The 25150-nt window shown below is 33.2% G+C and overlaps 1 protein-coding gene across 1 annotated transcript in view; it reads right to left on the reverse strand.

Annotated features, from left to right (window-relative positions):
- Positions 1–25150, reverse strand: part of LOC149786620 (protein O-mannosyl-transferase TMTC3-like) — an 81198-nt gene that overhangs the window by 26084 nt on the left and 29964 nt on the right. Inside the window, exons 9-17 of the mRNA XM_089977133.1 lie at positions 16336–16487; positions 11472–11555; positions 10228–10365; positions 9380–9504; positions 8757–8860; positions 6478–6560; positions 5965–6037; positions 1010–1096; positions 174–247 (exon numbers count right to left, since the gene is read on the reverse strand). Of these exons, the coding sequence (XP_089833259.1) occupies positions 174–247; positions 1010–1096; positions 5965–6037; positions 6478–6560; positions 8757–8860; positions 9380–9504; positions 10228–10365; positions 11472–11555; positions 16336–16487 (920 nt within the window). The remainder of the gene's footprint in view (positions 1–173; positions 248–1009; positions 1097–5964; positions 6038–6477; positions 6561–8756; positions 8861–9379; positions 9505–10227; positions 10366–11471; positions 11556–16335; positions 16488–25150) is intronic.

The following is a 25150-nucleotide window of genomic DNA, read 5'->3' on the forward strand; positions in this document are numbered from 1 at the left end:
TAGACCACTTGGGGCCCATAAGATCTATGTCTATGCAGCTTATGTGGAGTAACGAGTAGAAAAAATAATACAGACCCTGATCTTGACAGTGCATTATGCAAATTAAACATGAAAGATATTACAATGCTTTAATCACTCTACTCATGCATATGCATACAATTACAATCACTAACCTTTTCATAGCCTCTGGCCACAATTTAGGATCTCCACTCTCTTGCATCATGATGGCAGAATTATAAAGGGATTGCTGATAAGACAAACATATACGTAAGCCCTTAAGTAATGTTTCTTATTTCAAATGAATGCAGAATTTATTTGACTACTAAAATAAACAAATTGCCCCCATCAATGTTTTTCCTGTATGCTTGTAACTGCAGGAATATATTTTTGTAAAGGTTGAATGTCGGATACATAAACAAAGTTTATGCACAATGGTTATCACTACAATGGAAATCCTTGTCCGGTATTTCAGAAACTTCCTGGTGTGCAATATTCAAGTTCAAAACCCACAGAAATTAGATAAAATTCTTGAAGCATGTCTATGTCATAGGAATTAAGCATTTATGGATACAAGTTAATAAAATCTGGAAAGTTCTGAAGTTGTAATATTATTATAATCAAGGTTACAGACTTGAGATTTTCAAATTTTGAGTTTAAGTTATGTATTCAAATGTCTAAGAGTACAAGGTCTGAACTATAAAACAAACTTTAACATCTTGTCAATTACAACCTCACTAAAATTACTGAATAGTTATGTGTTTTATGTTGTCAAATATAACCTCATGAAAAGTAGTGCATACTTAATAAATTACATGTTGTCAATTACAATCTCATGAAATTACTGCAAACTTATGTATTACATGTTGTCAATTACAATCTCATGAAATTACTGCAAACTTATGTATTACATGTCGTCAATTACAATCTCATGAAATTACTGAATAGTTATGTGTTTTATGTTGTCAATTATAACCTCATTAAATTACTGTAAAGTTATGTACTATCTTACCCAATGATTTGGGTCAAAATTCAAGGCTTCTTCAAAGTTGGGATAGGCCAATTGAGGTTTTCCCATCTCAAGATAAACCACACCCAGCTGAAAAATTAAAATTGGACAAATTTCAAGAGATTTACATGAACATGTGCATTTTCTTAATGTAAAATGTATAACTAATTTGATTCAAACATTTCACATAAAAATTAATCATCAGATTATCACGTTAAGTGGATATATCTTGAAACAAGAATGTATTAAAATGAGGAATATGCAATACACAAAACCCATGAACAAATAACCTAAGGGTATATACTAATATAAAACCAGGTTATGATCAGTTCTTATCAGCCAGGAATTAAAATAAAATAAAATAAATTTAAGCTGCACATACAAGGATCAATTTAGCCAATTCTTAAGAAACAGTGATCAAAACTATATAAGGGTGTTGTGTAATGGAGATATTATGTAGAACCTTTTAATGAATGGATGAAGTTTTGAATGACCAGTGTATTTGATGGAAGTACTACAATTGAGAATTTCAGCTGCTGTGTAGTGTATGTAAACAAACTGACATTGTAACATTATAGGCAGTCTCTAATGGCTACCAAGACTGGTGGAAATAATAGGCTACTGTCAAGCAATTTATTTGTAGAAATACAAACTAAAGAATTAAATTAGATATCTAAAGAAATAGTTATATTATTATTAGGAATTAAATTTCCACTACCTTCCAAAAACATGAAAACTTTTGTCTAACCAATCTATATACAGTGTGACCCCGCTATAACACGGTAGTTGTGAGCCATAGAACCCGACCGTGTTCTAGACCGAAAAGTGTTATAAGCAACCAGGTCAGTTAGAAGAAGAAAAATATGCATGTACCCACACAAAAATTGTGGGGAGGGGATGTAGGTAATAAATGCGGGCAGAAAATTACATGCTTCACCGGCACGGTTACTATCATAAATTGATGCATATTAAATGAGAAATACACCTGTAGTGAAAAATGAGAAGACATATGATAGTTTACTTTATTTAGAGAACCACGAATTGGTACATATACGTGAATACTGTTTATATATACATGTCTAATGTATAGCATGAATAGTATCAACACCGTGTACTCACCCGCGAACCTCATCATATTCACTGAATCCACAATACAAGTGATTCCATTGAAATTATGCACATACACAGCTTTAAAATATTCAATAATTTTGTCACAGGTCATATTGGTCTGAATTCAGTGGAAAATATAGCACAATCACGTACTGAATGATGAAGCACATTTACTTTTCAGTACGTCCCAAATCAGTGAAAGTTAGTTTGCGTTTTAAGCCACCGTTGGTAGCATTCGTAAGCATAAACTTTTTCCCTACAAAAAGAAAACGTTTATGGCACAGTTAACGTGTTCCCGTCACGTTGGAAAATGCAAAAATCCATCAGATTCCATCACTTCTATTTAAGTTTGGTACTGACTTCCTTTGATGAAAAGTTCTTTGTTTATACTGAAAGATTGTAGCAAGCTTTCTTTGATGAAGGGTGCACGCATTATTGAAGTCACTGCTAAAGGAAAGCTTTGGAGTACCAAACAAATGTTCATTTCTTATTGCGGTGGCAACATCAAATAATTGTATTGCATGATTGAGACTGATTTTTTTTCTCCATTTGCTGAGTACGTTTTCATAACAAGCGGTCTTCAAAGGTAATATGTTTCCTTTGAAATTTCAGCAAACTATTTTATCTGGGTACATTTTTAAAAAGGAATTGGCCATCGTTTGCACTATTCTAGTTACTGTCCCTCATTGTCTATTAAATAAACCAATAAGTAAGATGTAGTTTTTATTCTTTTATTCTTTTTACATTTGTGGCAGCAGCATGATGCTGCTGCCTTCCACGCATGCATCTGAAAATTAACAAAGGGTCAATGGACAACAGAGACACATTTGTTCAGGTTTGATGACAGGGATTATTACAGAAAATGTGAGTGTATTGAAGGATTTAATTCTGAGTGAAAAGAAGAGGAATTTTACTTACCATTCATATACAAATGTCAGTCTTTGTAAATATATTAATTACTAGCGAGCGGCCGAAAATCTGATGAAAGATAGATTATGATATAATATCTCATCTGCTTGATCTCCATTACCAGAAATGTCAACAACAAAAAAATGGATATTTCACAATATACAGTACTCATGCTAGATGTCAAGATAAACAGATTATAATATAACAATGCACTGTTTAGATGGTTTGTCAATATGGACAAAGAATTTGTTTATGTAACAACAGATATATTTCAGTGCATTTTATATCCAGTTTGAGGCTTCCTTTCAAGGGCCTCTGAATTTCTGCATTCCAAACCAATGGTTTTATATAAAAGTTTAAACAGCCAACAATGTCAGCAATAAAAAAAATTCATCACATGGTATGTTTTGCCACCAATAAGGAAAAACATTCCAAGTTTGCGACATTGGCAAAGACATAAGTGATCCTAAAATAAACTTTGTATGCGTTATTTTTCATACTTTTAAGAAGAAAAAACTACTTTTTTGTGTACAAGAAAAATACATACAAAATTTCAGCAGCCATGCCACAATCATCTTGTATTATTCATACGCGATCTCTTCCCCAAAATCTATATAAAGTTTTTACATATTTTTGTACTTTTAAGAAAGAATTTTTTCGTGTACAATTCATGTATATGAAATTTTGGGAGCCACACCATGACCATGTTATATCCAAATTTGTGTTATAATGGAGTGTGCTATAGCGGGGTCACACTGTATATTGGCTATAAAACTAGTATTTATTGGAGATATCTCATTTAAGATACTGTTATAAATGTATACTTAAATCTTCAGCAAGACCTAATAAAGGTGCACACATTGCGGTGATGTATGGGTGGGCTTTACTGTAACATGATCAGGCAAGTATTCTCAAGAAACATCGTTTGCAATAAAAAATTTCCCTTTCTTCATTAAATGTATTACTCAGTCTCATTAAAGTAGCATGGTTCACACAGTCCCAAAGAGTTTTTCAAGAATGTTTCAAAGGCTTCAAGTTCTATTTCTTACCAAAAATAAAACATTTCCATGTTATTTTGTTTGTCATTACATAAACAAATCAAAAAAATTTGCAAAAGACAACAGTATGTAATTAGTATACAACTATTACAAAGAGACATTTATTAACTATCATGTTGTGTTCATTTGTTCCTCACAATTTAATTTCATTTTATTTATTCATTTTACATAAATTGCAAAATATTCTGAATTAAAAAAGTAATATTTTTCAGTATTCATGTCTTTTTATTCTCTCAGACATATTCAAAACCTTTTGGGAAAAATTCTAGTTTTTCAGCAAACTCAAAGTTCTTTCCAAAGATAAAATAAACTATATCACAGTTTTTTATGCAACCCTTCAAACGGAAACATTTTTCAAGACTATATGAAGGAGAATAGTACAGCATGTGTGTGTATAGGATTTGGATTTTTAATATAACTTTAAAGAAAAATTCAGTTACATTGCTCCTATGTCTGCAGTGTGACAGTTTATAGTGATGTCTAGCACTGGGGCATCAGGCCGTAGACATGTAGCATTATGTCCCACCCAGTCACATTATCCTGACACCAGGCCAATGAGTCCTAACATTAACCTCTTAATGCTGAGCACCAAGAGGGGGAGCTGTTAGTAACATTTTTGTAAGTCTTTGGTATGACTCGGCCGGGGATCCAACCCACAACTTCCCACATCCGAGGTGGATGCTCTAACCACCAGGCCACCAGAGTGGTCTTAGCAAAGTACTCTTATAAAAATATAATTTTGTACTTAACAATAAAAAAATCAAACTTATCTCAAGCAGGAAGTGGAAATATGTCTTTTGATGGCATCTGGTTGCTTAATTGATGGTTCTTTCTTCAATAATTTAAGTATAAAAAGCTTTAAATAGCTGGCTGTTCAGGAAAGATGACTCATTAATACTGGTGCCTTTTAAGTTAAGTCAAACTATAGTTTCAGTTAGAAAATAAAATAAATTTGAATCCACTTGCTATCAGACATTACGGAATGGAAACAACGTTGTTGTATAAGCTGTCCAGATAATATAAACTTTAAATGATTCAAAATATTAAAAATGATAAGATAAGCCAATCACAATATCATCAAAATTCAGGAAACAAGAGTCCACTGATGCGACTGATGTTCTACTGTCCAAAAAGACATTTCTAGAATTCAAGACACTTTCTTCTGAACTGCTGAGTGCTGAAACCATATCTGATATTACTGAGCAGTAAGATTTTTAAATTGGCTACTGTGGTATCAGTACTGGATAAAAGAGCTGTACCCTTTACATACAGGACAAATCAGACACCATTATAAGACTTCTGGCAAACAAACCATGTTTATATAACTATCAATTCAGGAGAATTAGTGACAAGATTTTCAATATGTTCATTGTGGCATTCATATTTGAGGACACTGACACCAATTTCATTCAAGACTAACTATATAACATTAATTACCTTTCTGACAGAAATTCCAAGTAGATGACCTTCACTGAGAAGTAGCACTAATTTTTTGTTCAAGATTGCTACTGTGGTGGATTTCCGAGCAGCACCATTTTCATTGAAAACAAACTGGACACTGGGATGAATGTTGATAAAGTTTCATGGCAATCCTCAAAGCATTTTACGAGAAGTATAGACAACAAACTTGTGCTAACAGACAAACGAATGTCAAACAACAGACACAATATGATGGACAACAGACAACAGGCCATTCTATAGTCTATGACAGTCAGGGTTAAAAACAGACAAATGAATGTCAAACAACAGACCCAATATGATGGACAACAGACAACAGGCCATTCTATAGTCTATGACAGTCAGGGTTAAAAACAGATGACAGATATTAAAGATGCAAGTGATGAGCATCAACCGTGACAGAAGATGCTTATTTTTCCTTACGTTATAGTGAACATCAGCATTATCAGGGGCATATTTTTTTGCCAACTCGTACTGCTCTATTGCATCTTGAAGTCTGAAATAGTAAAAAATGGTAAATATAATATTTTATAAACAATTGAAAGTACTGATAAATTAAAAAAGCAAAGAAATAATTTTATGCATCAGACATACACTATATTAAAGGTCTTTAAATCTTCTGCAAATATTGCAAATTAGATACTGTAAAAACATTTTTATATTGTGGGAGATTTCAAAACTATTAAATTATATTACTGCACATTCAGGCAGTAAATTGTCTGTATAAAAACAGGGATTTTGATTGTTATTGAAATTCCGGACTTTATATGCACACATAGTTGAAAAGTGGACTGTAAAGCTCAAATTGTGTGAAACAGTATGCCAAGGAAGAAATAAGCAGAATTTAATTTAGAAATATTTAAATTCACCTAATAGCTACAACTGCAACCCATCAATGAAATACCCACTGTAGGAAATAAATTCTCTTCAAACTACCTATTCATTCTGACCATTATATCTCCTCTATTGATGTAACCCTCTACATAGTCTGGCCTCATGTTAACCGCAGTTCTCAGCAGCTGAAAAATTAAGAATATCTTTGCACAGTGGTTATGTTTAATGATTCAAATGTGCTTCAAGGGAAAAACCAGGTTTAGGTTTAATAATAATGCAGTAAACTGATCAAATTTAATGTGCTGAATAGTGCTGTATAATTTGACTATAGTGAACCAACAGTATAAATTGACTCCATATGTCTTAATTTTTACAACTCAGGAGGTTGGCAATTTTCTCATAGATAACACTATGTCTACAGGAGGTTGGCAATTTTCTTACAGAAAAAACTATGTTTTCAGGAGGTTGGCAATTTTCTCATAGATAACACTATGTCTAAAACATGAAACTGAAACTTCAGTTACTTTACTTGCAGTTACTAAGCTGATCATCACTTTGTGACTGTGAGAGAGAGAGAGAGAGAGAGAGAGAGAGAGAGAGAGAGAGAGAGAGCATATACTGAAACTGTATAACAAATCCATTACACCATTCCAATTCAAATTATCAGATACACAATATTTTAAAGCAAACATATAAAGAATTTAATTTTTTTCCATGCATGTTTAATCCAATGTATTTATAATCCTTAAATAATAATATCATTTATCAACAGCTGTTAAGGATGTATGTGAACAGGTAAAAATAAACTAATCATTTTACATGACCATGACATGTTTCCATGTTTATCTACATTGCAAAAGTTTTGCTTTTGTTTGGAGTAATTAGTAGAGCAAACAATATAGACCCTGATCTGAAGGCATGTTATGCTGTAGTAGATTAGGGTCTATGATAGCTCAACTTATTAAGCAACTCTATAAGGTATTTTGTAGTCCACCTCAAAATCTAGCCCTTTTTTTTACCCCTTTATGAAACTTATAGATTTCTCCACGACTCAAAGTCAACTCATTAATCAAATGAATCAGGTGACATTCAAAAAATCAAAATAAGACACAGCCATAAAAAAAGTAGAAAAATAGGTCCAAGACATCTGGCTTACACTGGCCAGAAAAAAACCAAATCCAAGAATGCATCTTGTAAAATTTTTGTTAAATATGCTACAAAGTACTCTTTAAGAAGACATTATCAGATTTTTGTATGTTCTCATTTTAGTAATAAATGTCTCATTTTAGTAATAAATGTCTTGTATGTTCTCATTTTAGTGATAAATGTCTCATTTTAGTAATAAATGTCTTGTATGTTAGTAATAAATGTCTCATAGTAACAAATGTCTCATTTTAATAATAAATATCTCATTTTAGTATAAATGTCTCATTTTAATAACAAATGTCTCATTTTAGTAATAAATGTCTCAGTTTAGTAATAAATGTCTCATTTTAGTAACAAATGTCTCACCAAATGACATATAAACAATATTTGAATATGTACATTCAATAAAACTTTGAAAATATGACATACTTTAGGCATATGTTTTCAATTTGAGTTTAAGGTGGTTTTGAGTTTTTCAAGGTTGCAAACAAGAGAATGTATAACATAAGTTCCAAGCAGGTCGAGTCTTACCGTATATGTGAGTATGTGTGTTTGTGTGTGTTTTAGAGTTTTAGGTGTCTTTTAAAAAAATTTCAGTCACACTGGTGTGTAGTCTGCAGTGTGGCAGTTTATAGCGATGTCTAGCACTGGGGCATCATGCCGCAGACATGTAACACCATGTCCCACCCAGTCACATTATCCTGGTACCAGGCCGATCAGTCCTAACACTAGCCTCTTACATCAGTCAGCAACGTTTGCATTATTTAAGCATTAATGTATTTAAAACATCAATATGGCCAGTATCAGGCAAGTATTGATGAGTATTATACATGCTTGATGATGATGATGATGATGTTTGTCTGGAACCCAGTTACCCTCGTGCTTACTCATAAGTTGGCTCTATCTGCAAACTGCACAAACCCTGATTTCTGATTGCATAAAGTGTTAATGAATCTGGGTATACCAGTTTACTGGGAGCAATGAGCATGACAAAATGTCACAGAACATAATCTGTCAGTGCATTATATGAAGATAGATCAGGTTCTATGCTGCTTGCTGTTGGACTGGAACACAAGCGAGTACGTACAACAGCTATTTTGTCCAGCAAATCAAAAACTGACACAGTCAAACGCATGTTAAAATTGTTTTGTATTTTTTTTTAAAAACAATATTTATCACAAACGAGACAAGTTGGTTGCAGATTTTCAAAATGATTTAATATCACAATAACTCACATCATCAGCTTCCATTAATCTGTTCGGATCCCTGGACACTAAAGCAGCCAAGTTCAGAAAAACATTAAGATGGTTGGGTGCAACTCTTGTTGTATAGCTTTTACCTGTACAGAAAGGAATCATCGTCTTTTAATAGATAGGATATATGTTTGAATGAAATATAGTCTTTAAAAGATGAAATAAAAAAGGCTCAAAACACTAATGTGACAAAACTAAGAGTCTGACCTCTGAACCCAAAAAATCTTACATGCTTATCCTTGGTTTTATTTGTTTTTTCCAAATTAAAGAATAAACATGCTAATAGAAAAAGAAATTAAACATATAATTAGTAGAGAGAAACATATTTTCTGTATAGATATTGCTGAAATAAAAAATGAAAAGAGAGAGATAATGAGAAAGAATGGGACCAATGCGAGAGACAGACAGAAATACATAGCACAACAGACAGAAAGAGAGTGACACTAAAGACACTGAGAGAGAAATGCATCAAAACAGTCTGAAACCAAGATCTTGAAATAAAAGCAGACGTAAAGATTTATTAATTAGACAAAGAGAGACAAACTGATGGACAAATGAACAAACACTAACTCAGAAACAGAAGTCCATGAATGATGCTAGATTACCTGGTATGACAGGAGGAAAGAGATTCATGGCCCTGCGAAATGCTGCCTCTGCTTCCACAGATAGGTTGAGGGTTTTGTAAGTCCTTCCGACATTCATGTGGGCTCCGATATCATCTGGCTGGACACTGCCCCAAAACAAACATAGTCTCCAAAGTCTATAGCATCTTAAATCATTTTACTTAGCAAATTGATGAAGTGACATTATACATGCAAGAGATAGGCTTGTTAATAAAACAAAACCAATACCATGTAAAACAACCTTAACTGCTGAAGAAACTGGAAAAAAACTTAAACGTTCTTTGATAATTTTATTCCCATTAAATTATCAGTTGATAAGTGGAAGGTTGGCAATGATTTATCAGCTAACATACCATGAATGAATTTAAATAACATTTAATTTTATGTCTTGGGAGAAATAGATAACAATTTCATTGTTATAAAAACTGTTGAATTAGTAGATGGAACAAATTACTATTTAATTGTGTCATTTAATTTAATTCTTAACAATGCATAGCACAATTAATAGTTGTAGATGTAGATGTATACTTGTATGTATAATATATATGTTTGTTTATGTTTACAATGTTTTAATTTATATCTATATTTTATTTCAGAGGTATGGACTTTGTAGTCTGAAATAAAGAATTCTTATCTTATCTTCTAATCTTATCTTATTATGGAAGGCTGCTCTAATGTCCTCAAAGGTTAACAACTGTTCATGGGGTCTTTATGTCTGCAGCTTGTAGCAACCTTAAAATCCATGAAAACCATGAATAGAAATGAATTCAGTTTGCAATATTGTATAATAGAAAGTGAGACATTTTCTGTTATCAGTTTTATTCACTTACCTAACTGCCTTTTGGAAGTATTCAAGAGCTTCTTCAAACTTAGATACTTTCTCCAAAGCATGGCCAACATTATTCCATAATTTGGCATTTCTCTGGTTCACTTTCAGGGCTGATCGGAAAATGGTATACTCAGACTTCCTGTGGGTACACAAACAAAATAAAGTTTATGATGTATATTCATTGCAAGAATTTAATTTCCTTGTCCAACCTATATAATATATAAAAATGGTTTTAGTTTTCATGAATAATTTATGGACCATTATGAGATATAATATCCAAGTAAAGGCCAAGTATACCCTTTTTCTCACTTAAACTTTACCTACTTCCTTGTTGTCAATCGATCACTAAAGAATAATTTTATTATACATCAGCATTGTCCATTAAATTTTTTCTTTCTTACAGGTGCCATATTTTCATAACTTTACTTATTTTGAATATTCAACATGTTTAATTTGTTTGTGATTTTGGAACTTAATGACAGATAATGTTTTAATCTGTTCATTTCCACATGGTTAAATTGTTGTGTAATTTTACTAAACAGTGATAGCTGCAGAATGAAAACTTGCCTAAATTTCTCCATACACAATATTTAATCAAGAACTAAAATGTAACACTTTTACAGGTTTCTTTATTTTTAATTGTAAACTGATGATCAGAAATAAAATACGAATGAGCAAGCAACAGTGCCCCAATAGAGCAAATATGACGCATGATATATCTCAGATGTCCATTTCTCTCCATTTCCAAATCCTTAAAACATTTCTATGTAGAGCACTGGAAAAGATGTCAAACTGTATGTTTGCTTATTAGTAACAAGTTTTGCAATGAATGTTTGGTGAATTCATTATGCACAAACATTCAACTGTGGAAACAATAGTGACTGTTCCAATCCATGAATTTACAAAGCAAGAGAAATCACATGTTTGACATATCTTACAAGAATGTGACAAATTAGAAAATGTTCATCACTTGCAAATCCATCACTGAGAAGAAATATGAAAAATGATACCTGAATTTACAGGAAGATTATCACATACAGTTTAAAACTTGTGTGTTTCTTCTATGAAGAAATAATATTCTCTCCCATTTGTTAACTTACATGTTCACAAAATCAATTATTTTCAAGGTAGTTTCATTTAGCAGGTTATCTTAATTTTGAGGGTATCTTTTTAAGTTTAACCATTCTCTGCTTTTGACTAATTTCTTCAGTAAAAGAATGAGGCAGATAACTGAAGACAGCTCACCAGTCATTATTCCTACTATATGTTTTTGCTGCATGTGTCAGAATCAAAGCACTCATCACGAGCCAAAAGAACAATTTCAAGGATCTGAAAAAGACAATTAAGCAAGAGTTTAAAACTACATATATATTAACTTTTTCCAGTACAAATTATACATGCACTTGAACTTGGAAACTCTGCTTAAAATTTGAATAAGAGAAATTACGACAAAGGTATATAGAAATGGAGGTACCAAAATTCAACAAGTTTTTATTTGTAAGAAAACCATAAAAACGTTTACTGTGATGAATACTTGAGTGTTTATTTTATCAAAATCATATTTTTTGTGCATCCAGTCTCCGTTATAATTCAAATTACTTTTATTACTAAACAACCCTTTACAAAAAACAAATCCAAACAAAACCCCAACCTCAAACACTCTTTACAAAAAACAAACAAATCCAAACACAACCCAAAATACTCTTTATAAGTAATAATAATAATAATAATAATAATAATAATAATGACTTTGCATAGTGCCTCATCTTTAGAAGCTCTAAGCGCTTTACAACATCTGACAACACCTATAACATATCCATATGACTTTGTTTTCGTAGTGGGAATAATGAGCATATGATTGTCAGAAGAGGAGCGTATAGTAAGTATCTTGTTGGTGTGTACACATTGGGTGAGGTCAGATAGGCATGTTGGACTGGAGTCCATCAGTGAAATGTAGCACAGAGAACAAATTCTGTGTTTGATTCTGGATCGAATGGATAGCCAGTGTAGGCTAATAAGCAGATAGGATGTGTGCTCTGATCATGGTACTCTAAGTATGATCAGCGCAGCAGTGTTTTGAGCTTTCTGAAGAAGATACTGAGATGAACCAGACAGAATTGAGTTACAATAGTCCAGTCTTGAAAGTACTATTGAATATACAAGTGTTTTAGTGGCATCAATTGAAAGATATTTGCGAATGGAACTGATGCGTCTCAGCTCAAGATATGCAGTGCTTTGCATATGTTCATGACAAGTTGGTGCAACGTTTTTACAGGAAATGCAGTGGCTTAGCAGGAGGTATGTTGTACTCATGATCAGAAGGGTGCATGTTTAACTCTAGCCCAGGCCTGGGCCTGCATGCAATTGAGGTATTTCCCTTGCTCAGGCATGGGCCAGCATGTCAGATGGACTTGACTCAGATTGCTTCAGCATAATATAACCTTTGACATCTTGACCAATCAATCAACTTACAAATAATAACAGGAAAATGGTAAGGCATCCTCAACAAAAGTACACTTGTACCGAACATGCTTATTCTTCATAAGAGAATTCTTAGGGGTCTAGCAAACAATTATATGAAACAATAATGGCACATTAGTCACAAGATACAACTTTATGTTATCATAAGGGTAATTTAAACTAAATTTAAAATTTAAAAAAATATTAAGGAAATTAAATTATTACAAAATATTATAAAGAAAGAAACCCAACTGGACAAATGAGATGGATATCTGTGGTAAAGTTTGTAATTCTTGCAAGGAGCAGATTTAAGACCACAGGAATAAATATATCTGGTATTAAGGGATGAAAAAAATATCCTCTACATAGTAACATGGTACATGTGCAAAAGGAAACAATGCTCATGATAAAACACAAAGAGAACCAAACTCGTGACCTCTCTTGTTGCATAGAAAGATACACAAAAAACGTGGGTCCAGCATTCAGCAGTCAGGACACTAGCAAAATGATATAGCTCCACTAAATAAAAGCACTGGAAGCTGATAAACACACTACTCTAAAGTTATATCATTACAGAGCTGGAAAAAAAAAAGTTTCTTGAAATAAAAAAATAATTATGGAAAATACTGAGTGCAAACAAAAAATGGGTTGGACTGCAACTCCTCTAAATGACCAGGCAGATAATATGATGACTGCTAAAGAATCAAACTCATTCAAAGTGTTATCTGCATAAAACTGTATACAGAGTTATTGCACTGAATGAAGAGTGGGTAAGACCAACAATCAGGAACCATAACTCTGCTAAAGACGATGATTCATACTGAGCACATACCTAAGCAACAATGCTGAACAGGTTCCTTAGCAACACTGACAATCAAACTCAATTGAGGTCTCACTAAGATCAAGCTGCCAAATAAAATTCAAATATGGGTCACCATGCAGAAAGAAAGTGTATGAGTCTCAAAAGGGGGGCTGTAACTCTGCAAAATGATGTAGAATGCTGCAAGGTAACTCATAAATAAAAGATTTCCTCAATATCAAACCATATATAATTTGATTAAAATACAATTAAATTTTAATTATGGGGGCGCTCACCAGTTATTATGTACTATTGAGAGAGTGACGTAAGGTCAAATTGTTTGCATTTTAAACATGCACAATGGAGAGAATGTTGGCATACCTCTATGCTACATTAATATAATTTGGATTATATTTCTTTGGATATTGTACTTTTGGAAATTGTACATGATTTAAGCACATTGCTAACAAAAATGACTGCTCCCTTGTGCTAAAAAATCTGCCTGAATTAGTCTAAAGTACACTATCCATAGCAACTACTAAAATAGGGAAAATGAATTTTGCCAGACTAGATAATACCATCTTCTGAAAGTGCAATTAATGAATTGCCAAATATATAAAATGTAAAAAAAGTTATCGGCACTTTTTTATACAATTTACCCCTGAAGTTCAGGAAGTGAAAATGACCAAGTGGAGCTAGTATTTTTTTGAAAGGTGCACATCTGGAGTAAGGCCAAGTTGTATGCTCTATAACCCATATTACACCCATCAATCATACACCAAAATAAAGGTAATTAAAATTTCTTTGAATTGTACCTAAGATATACAAGGTCTTTTTTAAAAAGCCAGAATAACCAGTGAGGAAAGCCAGGGAAATTCTTTTTCTTTAAAATTCTAACCCTATGCAAAATATATAAAACTGTAGAGCGCCACCTATATGGTGCAGAAATAAAAGTGATTGGGTCCATCAACCAAGGGCTTTAGTTTCACTAAACAATGATGCCTGTGGAAAGGTAATATTACGTGTGTGTGTGTGTGTGTGTGTATGTGATTTGGATTTTTAATGTAGCTTTAACAATTTTTCAGTCATATCCCTACAATGTCAGTACTGTGTGGCAGTTTATAGTGATGTCTAGAACTGGGGCATCATGTTGCAGACATGTTGTATGATGTCCGACCCAGTCACATCATCCTGACACCAGGCTGACCAGTCCTAACACTAACCTCTTAATGCTGAGCACCAAGTACCATTTTTGTAAGTCTTTGGTATGACTCGGCTGGGGATCAAACTCACGACCTCCCGTATCCGAGGTGGACATTCTAACCACTAGGCCACCGGAGCGGTCTCTTTGGTGTGTCCTTGGGAAAAGTATTTAATTTACATTTCTTTAGCTTGATAAAGCCTATAAAGTGCTGACAAACCAACAAAATGGAACTTGGAGTTTAGTAAAAGCACTCAAGAGAAAAGGAAAAAAAGAGCTATATTCAAAACCACATTAATTAAATTTGTTCAATCAAGTACATCATGCATAACTGCTTACATACAGAACTGTCTGATCTAATATGATTATCATATTAGAAGTATTAAGCTGCAAACATTCAGCCCTCACATTTTGTGTATCCATACCTCTCACTTAATGTAAACTGAGCCTCCAGTTTATAAAAAAATGTAAGTGAAGCACTCAAAGATACGTTGCTGTTGCTATTATTTTTTTCAAAACCTTTGTTACGTGTCACTATATGACTTTTCTGCATAAGTCTGCTTCCAACATACACACATATGCAGCACAGAACTAATTTTGTAAACTAATAAATGATTATATTATGCAGTAATATTGATTGGTTCAGTTTTTAAGCATAAATCTTTTCCCAAAATGATGTCATAAATTACTGAGAAAAAAAATTGGCTTAAGATTGTGTCCTGAGTCTGACAGAATGAGGCTAGAACTCCACTAAATGATTGTGTATAATGTTGACAATCAAATTCAGTCAAGTGTCATGAAAATCAAACTGCATAAATATTTTTTTAATGAAATCAAACAACACATAAGGAAGATATTGTGCAGAAACAAAAATGGGTGGGTCAAACACCAAGGGGCTATAACTAAGTTAAACACTGATGCAGAATGCTGACATATGAACACAGCCAAGTTATCATCAATATCAAATTGCATACAGAATATAGCTGATATCAAATGATAAGGGATTTATTGTGCAGAGAGATTAGTGGATCTGAGAGCCAGGAAGCTGTAACTCTGCTAAACAATGATGCTGAGGCTGACAGTCAAACTCAGCCAAGGTCTTGATAATATCAGTTGTGTAACAAATTTGGTTTAAATCTAGTAATAAATTTAGGAGAAGATGATGTATATGACCATCAGGGGCTATAACTCTGCTACATGATGCAAAATGCTGACAATCAAATTTGGTACCAATTTTTTTGAAAATTCCAATTATAATTATTGAATTCCTTGTGTAAAATGAAATCAGGCCTTTTGGAATTATGTACGGAAAGATGGAAAGTTAGATGGAGTGACAGATCCAACTGAACATGTATCATTCTCTTTGAAAAGTCGTGCCCAAAAGTGTCACTTGTCACTAATAGTAATTAGTTTTGCAATAAATAAAATCTCTAAGAAATATAACAGTATAAAGTTTGTTGATAGTAACTGAATTTATCTGTCACTCTGTGGTATATTTCAAATCAATTTCAGTTTTGATAAACCTTTGTGAATCTTTATTCCAAAGTTCTGGTTGGAGTTCTGCCAAATTTAACTTGAATTGAAGAGTGATTTAATTTAACAATAGGCCAATAAGGCAAATAATAAATAATCCAGTTCTAGTTACTCACTTTTTGTTTTGGACAAGAAGGTCAAAGCCTAATGCCACCATCATACAGAAACCCATGCTGGGAGTATACAGAATCCTTTCAGCCACAACAAAGCCAACTGGGAAGAACAGATTGGAGGCTGGTATGAAAGGAAGCACAAGGAGGCTGAGACTCTGAAATGTAATAAGGAGGTGGATCATCATACCTGCAGATGAAAGTATATGATGTAACAAGTCTGGCAGATTAATTTTATGCAATCATGCATCATGAATAAATTTACATGACTACACATACATGAACTTTATATACTCGCTTACAAGTGCGAACTGCACAGACAAAGGTATGCTGTCACATAATACTCTGGAAATCTGGGTCTATGCAGTTTGTTATAAGTAATCAGTAGAAGAAAAAATAGACCATGATCTGCCAGTGCATTGTGCAACTCGAGACCAGGGGCTTTGTTGTTTAGAGTCTAACTTCACGTATAACCAAGTATATACGAATACTCAAGTATCACCCAATCCGTAACTTCTGCACAACTGAATTAGCCCAATATAACATTTCATGTGTTGATGTACCATTAAACACAAAACAATCAATCAATACATCTCAAAATGGCTGAAACATGCAAATTTGCATAAAGTATTCTATAAAAACTACCAAGAAGGCAAATTTTTAAATCAATTGTTTCTCCAATAATACTTAGCTGATGATATTACATTAGGATAACATTTGCTACTACCTATAAATCCAGTATATATATATATATATATATATATATATATATATATATATACAGTGTGTCCCTGCTATAGCATGCTCCGTTATAACCTAAATTCGGATATAATGAGGTCATGGCGTGGCTTCCAAATTTTTTCATATCCATGTATTTTTCTTGTGCACAAAAAATAATCTTAAAAAGTACGAAAATAACATAAAAAGTTGCTAATCATTTTGGGGAAGAGATCGTGTATGAATAATGCAAGACGATTGTGGCTTGGCTCCTGAAATTTTATATGTATTTTTCTCGTACACGAAAAAGTATTTTTTTCTTTCTTCTTAAAAGTAAGAAGAAGAAAAAACACATAAAAAGTTTATTTTGGGAATGCATAGGTCTTTGCCAATGTCGCAAACTTGGATTGTTTTCCTTATTGGCTGCAAAACATACCATGTGGCTTTTTTTATTTGTTGGCGACATTGTTGGCTGTTTAAACATTTTTGGTTTGGAGTGCAGAAATTCAGAGGCCCCATGAAAGGAAGCTGCAAACTGGATATGTAACTATTGTTACATAAAATTATTCTTTGTCCATACCAATAAACCATCTAAACAGTGCATTGTTATATAATAATCCGCTTATCCTGATATATAGCATGATTTCTGGATGTTGTGAAATATCTGCTTTTTTGTTGTTGATATTTCTGATAACGGAGATCAACCAGACAAGGCATTGTCTTGTAATCTATCATCGGATTTTTGGCCGCTCGCTAGTAATTAATATATTTACAAAGACTGATATTTGTATGTGGATGGTAAGTAAATTCCCTCTTTGTTTCACTCAGAATTAAATCCTTCAGAACACTCACGTTTTCTATAATAATCTCTGTCATCAGAACACCTGTGTCTCTATTGTCCATTGACCCTTTGTAAATTTTCAGACGCATGCGTGGAAGGCAGCATCATGCTGCTATCACAAATGTAAAAAAATAAAAAATACATCTTACTTATTGGTTTATTCAGTAGGCATGGAGGGACAGTAACTAGAATAATCTAAATAATGGCCAATTCCTTTTTAAAAATGTACCCAGATAAAATAGTTTGCTGAAATTTCAAAGGAAACAGATTACCTTTAAAGCACTGACTGTTATGAAAATGTACTCAGCAAATGGAAAAAATACCAGTCTCAATTATGCAATACAATTATTTGATGTTGCTGCCACAATAAGAAATGGGCATTCATTTGGTTCTCCAAAGCTGTCCTTTAGCAGTGACTTCAATAACGCATGCACCCTTCATCAAAGAAAGCTGACTACAATCTTTCAATAACAGCAAAGAACTTAAATAAAAGTGATGGAATCTGACTGATTTCTGCATTTTTCAATGGGACTGGAACATGTTAACTGTGCTGTGAAAGTTTCCTTTCACTGACTTGGAACGTACATTAAAGTAAATGTGCTTCATCATTCTTTACGTGATTGTGCTGTTTTTTCCACTGAATTCCGACCAATATGACCTTTTACAAAATTAATGAATATTTTAAAGCTGTGTATGCATATTTTCGATGGAATCACTTGTATTGTGGATTCAATGCATATGATGAGGTTCACAGGTGAGTACATGGTGGTGATACACTATTCATGCTATACATTAGACATTTATATATAAACAGGATTCATGTATATGTACCAATTCATGGTTCTCTAAATAAAGTAAACTATATTATGTCTTCTCTGTTTTCATTACAGGTGTATTTAATTTTCTTCAGCTAACTGACTGGGTTGCATGTAACACGGTTCGGTATATAATGCAGTCGGGTTTTATGGCTCCCAACTACCGTGTTATAGCAGGGTCACACTGTATATATATATATATATATATATATATATATATATATATATATATATATATATATATATATATATATATATATATAATAGAATGGGAAGCAACTCAAAGAGGTTAACTCACCTTTCTGCCCACCAGGTGCTTCATATGTTTTTACCTTGAATGAAACCTTAAAGGATTTGCCTTCCAAGGAAGGGTGTGTGGGATTATATGTTATGTGATCAGGTAAGTATTATCAAAGAAACATAATTTATGAAACAATTTTCCTCCTCCATTAAATATGTTATTGTATCACATTATATTAGGAGAATAGGTGAAAGTGGGGGGAATGCTGAGCATTCTACCTCCATCACTGTTATCCAGTGGAAGCATGATTGCTCTTTTAATGGATTAAATTGTCCTAATTAAAGTTTAACACAGTGGGAGGCCTTTTTGCTGATACACATGGAAGACAGATCCCTGAGGGAGTCCACACTTGACTATAGTCTCATAATTAAAGTTTTCCAGGTGAATCCAGTGAAAATGCTCAATACTGACTTTTTCTGAGGTTGAGCTGTCATCAACATGGAGAGTGAACACTGCCTGGATGATGTTCGGTTCTCTCTTTTGTGATGCCATGTAAAAACAATGATATAAGCCTGATAAATTGATCTGTGCATGCCAAGTGACTTTACTACATCTCAACTTGAAACATTACATCTGAAAACCAAGGTCTTAGAAATTTCTTATATTTCACAAGCAGAGATTTTCACGACATGTTGGCCAAGTTCACTTGTCAGCATTCTGCATCAGAGATTAACTGCTCCTGTAAGCATTCGGTGGATGCAGATTTTATAATTATATTTTAAATGTAAAATGGTTAAAATTGATGCTAAACATAACATATACTACACTGCTTAATAGTTAACAGATAGGCCTATGTGTATGGTATCAAATGGGTAACAGGTGTTCCATTTATAGTGTGCTGTACTGGGTAACTTTGGTACATGTATATAAAAGGGCTAAAAAGCCATCACTCTATCAGGTAAAGGGTTATGAATAACAAAGATATTAATTGCTGTATTTACCATATATGTTCGGACACACTGTATTTCTTGGGACACCAGAAATTATTTTTTAAAGTAATTTTATGTACACTGTATGTTCTGGGACACATAATTTTTTGTTAGTCGTATGTTGTGGGACACCTTTTAAATATTTGAAAATTACATGTCAGAAAATGCACTCCAACTGAAATTTTATTTAAAAAAATATAAAACTGTGAGCTTGAGATAAAACTCTTTAATCAACTGCAGCATCATCTCATTAACACAATCCTTTTCCTGCACACATATGATCCATTCTTTCAGTACATGAATATATTTCTAGCTTTCTCATGCCCAGAAAAATTATCGTTGGGGGCAATACATATCCTGTAGTGGAAACTGAAAGGTCTAAGAAAGATTTTTAAACAAAATCTGCACCCGTCTTGCTAAATCTCAGCAATTTAAATGACAGCTGGCTGGAAGTAATCCAGTGAATTCTTATAGATCATATAATCTACTAAATATTTTTATTTGTATTCATTCATTATAATCAGTCTTTTGTCCTATTGTCTGTCAGCCAAGTATGTCTCTGATATTGTGAAATCACAAATTTTCATGGTGGCTTATTATTTGTAGATGTCATTGATCAGTCCCTTAATACCTACTAATTTAACATCCATGAATAGATTTTATAATAGATATTTCTATTTCCATCCAGAAATCATGAATTTGTATCCTTACTAAACTCTGTGTTTCCTAAAGTGATCACTATGTCTTGTTATTTTTCTTTGTTCTCAGGCATGCTGCTTTTGATTAGAATAATAGTTAAATCTTGTATTGCTTTAAATGTGTGGTCAGATTCTATGATTCATTGTTATTTTTTCCAATAAATGTTTTGGTAAACGTATATGACTTGTCAGAAAAAAAAACCAATGATGCCTGTGGAAGTGATGTTGCATCATTTGTCTACTTTTACACTATATCATTTCTTGTCAGAACATCTTTTTCAGTTACCGATGTCTTATTTTTATGCCTTGTTGCAAGACTAATATAAAGTTATTAAAAAAATATAGCAAGTCAAACATTTTTAGATCATAAGTTAGATTTTTAAAAATGGATGAAAGTCAAGGAATCATTTTTACCAGAGCACTCATAAAATCAATGTCATTGCAGTTAACTGTATTGTCAACAGCACCATCATCATCACTGATGGCCTAGCAGTAATTTTCTGCACTTTCAATCCAGTTGTCACAGGTTCTATCTCCTACTTCTAGTCTTTCATATGAGACTTATACCTATAGCCTGAGGGGCTTTCATGGCAGAGTGGTATAAGATGCTTGTCTTGTGATACAGATCTGAGGGGCTTCCATGGCAGTGGTACAAGATGCTTGTCATGTGATTATTTGCCTCCAATGTGCTAATGAGAATGTTGCCAGTTACTTGTGGAAGGTCAGTGGTTCTACTTAAGTGGTGTTTGGTGTCTCAAAAGGACTTGGATTTTATTCAGCAGTAAAACTGGCTGCCATATATAGATTCTCTTCATCTGAAAATGGTGTAAAGGCCATAATGATCTACTGAAAACCTGAGATCTCATGTCTAAATGACTTCCGCTCTTGGAGATAAATGTCAAATCAATAGAGGCTCCATATGCCCAAGTGTACTAAGGTGCTTGCTTTTACATCACTTAAACATCTCATATACTGAGTTTGTGTCACAGATCAACCAATTTAGGTTGGTGGTCTTTCGGGGTTCTTCCTCCACCTAATATATTGTTAAAAAATCACCAAAAAACCCAAAATCAAACCACACTGAATCAACCAACTAATCAACTGTGGCAACAGCAGCAAAGGTACTAGTCAATCATTTTTGCCATAGCTGTATGAGTTTATAACTTTTTACTCAAGTAATTTTTGTAGACCTTAGAATATCATCAATTATGCCTTTCTGACAGTTACCTAAAAGTCACCATCAGTTGGTGCAAATGGATTTTTCATGGTGAGCATATGAGATAGAAAAGTCTTGAGCAATCCTGCATCACACACTGCCGAAAAGTTTACATTTTAGCTCACTTAAATTTTATCTTAACAATATTCATTGTTCCAACTAGAACTGTTATAACTTATTCAAGCTATATTCACAAACATCTGGAGATTGCATCTGTAATAAATATTTGTAACAAAGTACGAGAATGCATCAATGTTTTTCAATGATGCATTTGAATTGAGCAACAACCACAATCAACAAACCAAGAAATAAAATTATTCACATCTCTCAGGCAGAAGTAGGGTATAATCATAATCTACCAAAAGATTTTTAAATTTGCCAAATATTTTTTCCAACCATACTGATTCAGTGGACATATCACCAGAATGGAAAGAAACAGACCAGAAGGTTAAAATCGATTTGATACAGCTTTTAAGTAGCTAAATTCATATTGGTTTAGTTAACTGTACACCCTCTATTGTCTTCCTTTTGATGAAATTTCTTAGTGAAGCTAAGAAAATAATGTTGCACACATTTTTCCTACTACTATACAAATGTTCTGTGAATATGCATATCAGTGTGAAACACAATGGGGAGACTAAATCCAAGATTAAAATCCTCTACATTTCTGGATGTATTCTGTTTGGATTCCATATTTCTGCACAAAACTTAACAGTTCAGGACTCTGTACTAATTCAGTTCCCACTGTAAATCTGTGCAAACACCACGATATTAAAATTCAGTAACTTAAAATTTTGAGTGCTCATGATCAAATTTATATCAGTATAGACACATCTATGACGACAGCTTTTGTGAAAAGAAAACCATACAGCCGCATAATTTTCTGGATCTATATAAATTTAAAATGTGTGCTTTCAATACTGCAACAAAGAGTCAGCTGCTGATTTCAGTAATGAATCATCCAAACGCGGGTCTGTAAAGGGATGGAAATTATGATAAAAAAATAATGTTCCTCACTTTTTTCAGTTACAAGTAGGACAAGCTCTCAAAAGATTGCTTTTACTAAAATCTTACTTTCATTATCAACCAATCAGGGACAGTCAAACCCATATATACTCCACTGATTTACAGTACGGTTCTCATTCTTTCACATCGGTAGTAATGTGAGTCCTTGAACAACTCTCAGTGGTTTTAAGCCTTTTTCAACCATGCTGAATGGACACACTGTAAGATAATGTTCAAGTAACAGAAATACCATGGGATAACCAGAGACCAATAAAATCGAATAGTCACGTTATCTCCTCTGCAGGGATGCTGCCAGGATTTCAGGATGTACTCTAAGTTTTGTGTGTGTGTGAAGAAGTGGTGGCGGTGGGAACAGCCATTGTTAAATATCTCCCTAACACTTAAATATCTGTCACTCATTCTTACTGTTCCACTCTGTTACAGCTCTACTGAAATCAAAATTCTTGAAGAGATGTCATCTCTAGTTATATAGCGATTATTACTGTGATGTCATTGGGCATGGTCACATGTTTGTGGTGGGGTCTTTGTTGGGATGACATAAAGACCATAGGCATACTCCATGTCTGACAGCTAATTATGACGTTGTCAAAAGAATGAAAAAATTTCTAGCAATTCAGTTAGACTCGGATACTTAATTCATAGTCAATGAACAGGTTCTAAAATTGATGTGTTTATTTTGGAGCTATGTTCCTCCATCACATTCAAGATTTGGATATACCAAAGGTGAAATTGGTACAGCTGCATCCTAAACTACTATTGTGGCTACTTCAAATGTTATTTAATGTGAGACTTTAATGCAAGAACTCATAGCTTCAGTGATTTTGGGTTACAAAAATTAATTTCTTCTCAAACAACTCAATTTGGTGCAGATTACATTGTTTTTTAATGATACGGTGAGAATTCTTGATGTGTAAAAATTGCGCAAGAAATGAACACCAGATCAGAAAATTACTACCACTGGGAAAATACTGATAGGAATATACAGAAATAATGATATAATTATTTAGGTAATATGTGGTGACAATACGAGCTCTAGTTCTACAACTTTGTGCAAAATACATCTTGTACAACTATTCTGTTGTTTCTAACAACACTGTAATATGGCAATAATTTCTGTCTACTTTTTACTTTCGTCTCATGCTAATTAATAGTTCTAGATTTTACAACACTAAGCACATTTTACCTTTTAGAATTTTACAACACTAAGCACATTTTACCTTTTGATAATAACACATCATTACAAAATTTAGATTGCAAGAAAATAGAAGTTAAATTTTTTTTAAAGCACTGGTACCAGTAAGACTAAAGGAGATGGTAAAATGAAGAATCAGGATTAACAGATTAGTAGTGTAGTAAAGAATCCATATATCAGAACGACATCAAGTCTTTTTTCATCAATTTCATCATCAGTTAATGATACTGCTTAAAAATGTATTGTACTAAATAATAGACTTTTTTAGTTATCCATTTTGCAATACAAATACCAAATGATGGCTTGGAACTAAGTGCCAAAAGGTCTGCAGAAAATACCACCATGATCAAAATATACATAGGAAGAACTGAACACAAACAGGACAAATTTTATCCATCTTGCTTTGAGTTTACACAGATCAGTCTCTTACGTTTAATGTCATTTAATTTTTGCACACAGAGAGCATGTACATCATTTGGTCATACATCTGCATGATATAAAAGTTTGTCTTTTTATTCTTTTGTTGCTCAGTGGTTCTGCCAACTTGAGATCTACACACACTTAATTATCTTGTATGGGGATTCTCTGATGTTCCCTATGAGCATTAATCTGTTAATTGTATCTGAATTTAATATGATCCTCCTCCTCTGTGTACAAATATTATTCTGTACTATGAACTCCTTTCATTGCCTGCTGTCTGAAACGCATATGCATAACTAGCTTGAACAAGTTACTGTTCTTTATGATTGTGCAATTTTCGACACCTCACATGTAATGCCCCATGGGTATTCTCTCTTAGATATCTCTGTTCCAAAAAGAAAAGTTTTGAACCAGAGGTCTCGTTAGGATTTTAAAACTAAGAGTCCATGGCTCCCATTTTGGTAAAAATACGAGACCCACCAGGAAAAGTTGCAGTCCCCTCTCAGAAAATGATGCAAATTATAAGAACTATTGGTTGCCATAGAGTTTAATTTCTACATTCTTTATAACACTGACATAGCTCTTGCTTGTCCATCAGAGTGAGTCTGAATTTGTTCAATCCAAGAAAGGTCTTATTCAAAGTAATAAGCAAGGCATCACACACTT

Source organism: Sinohyriopsis cumingii, chromosome 12 (genome assembly GCF_028554795.1).
Source record: "Sinohyriopsis cumingii isolate HCF-2022 chromosome 12, ASM2855479v2, whole genome shotgun sequence".
Lineage (NCBI taxonomy): Eukaryota > Metazoa > Mollusca > Bivalvia > Unionida > Unionidae > Sinohyriopsis > Sinohyriopsis cumingii.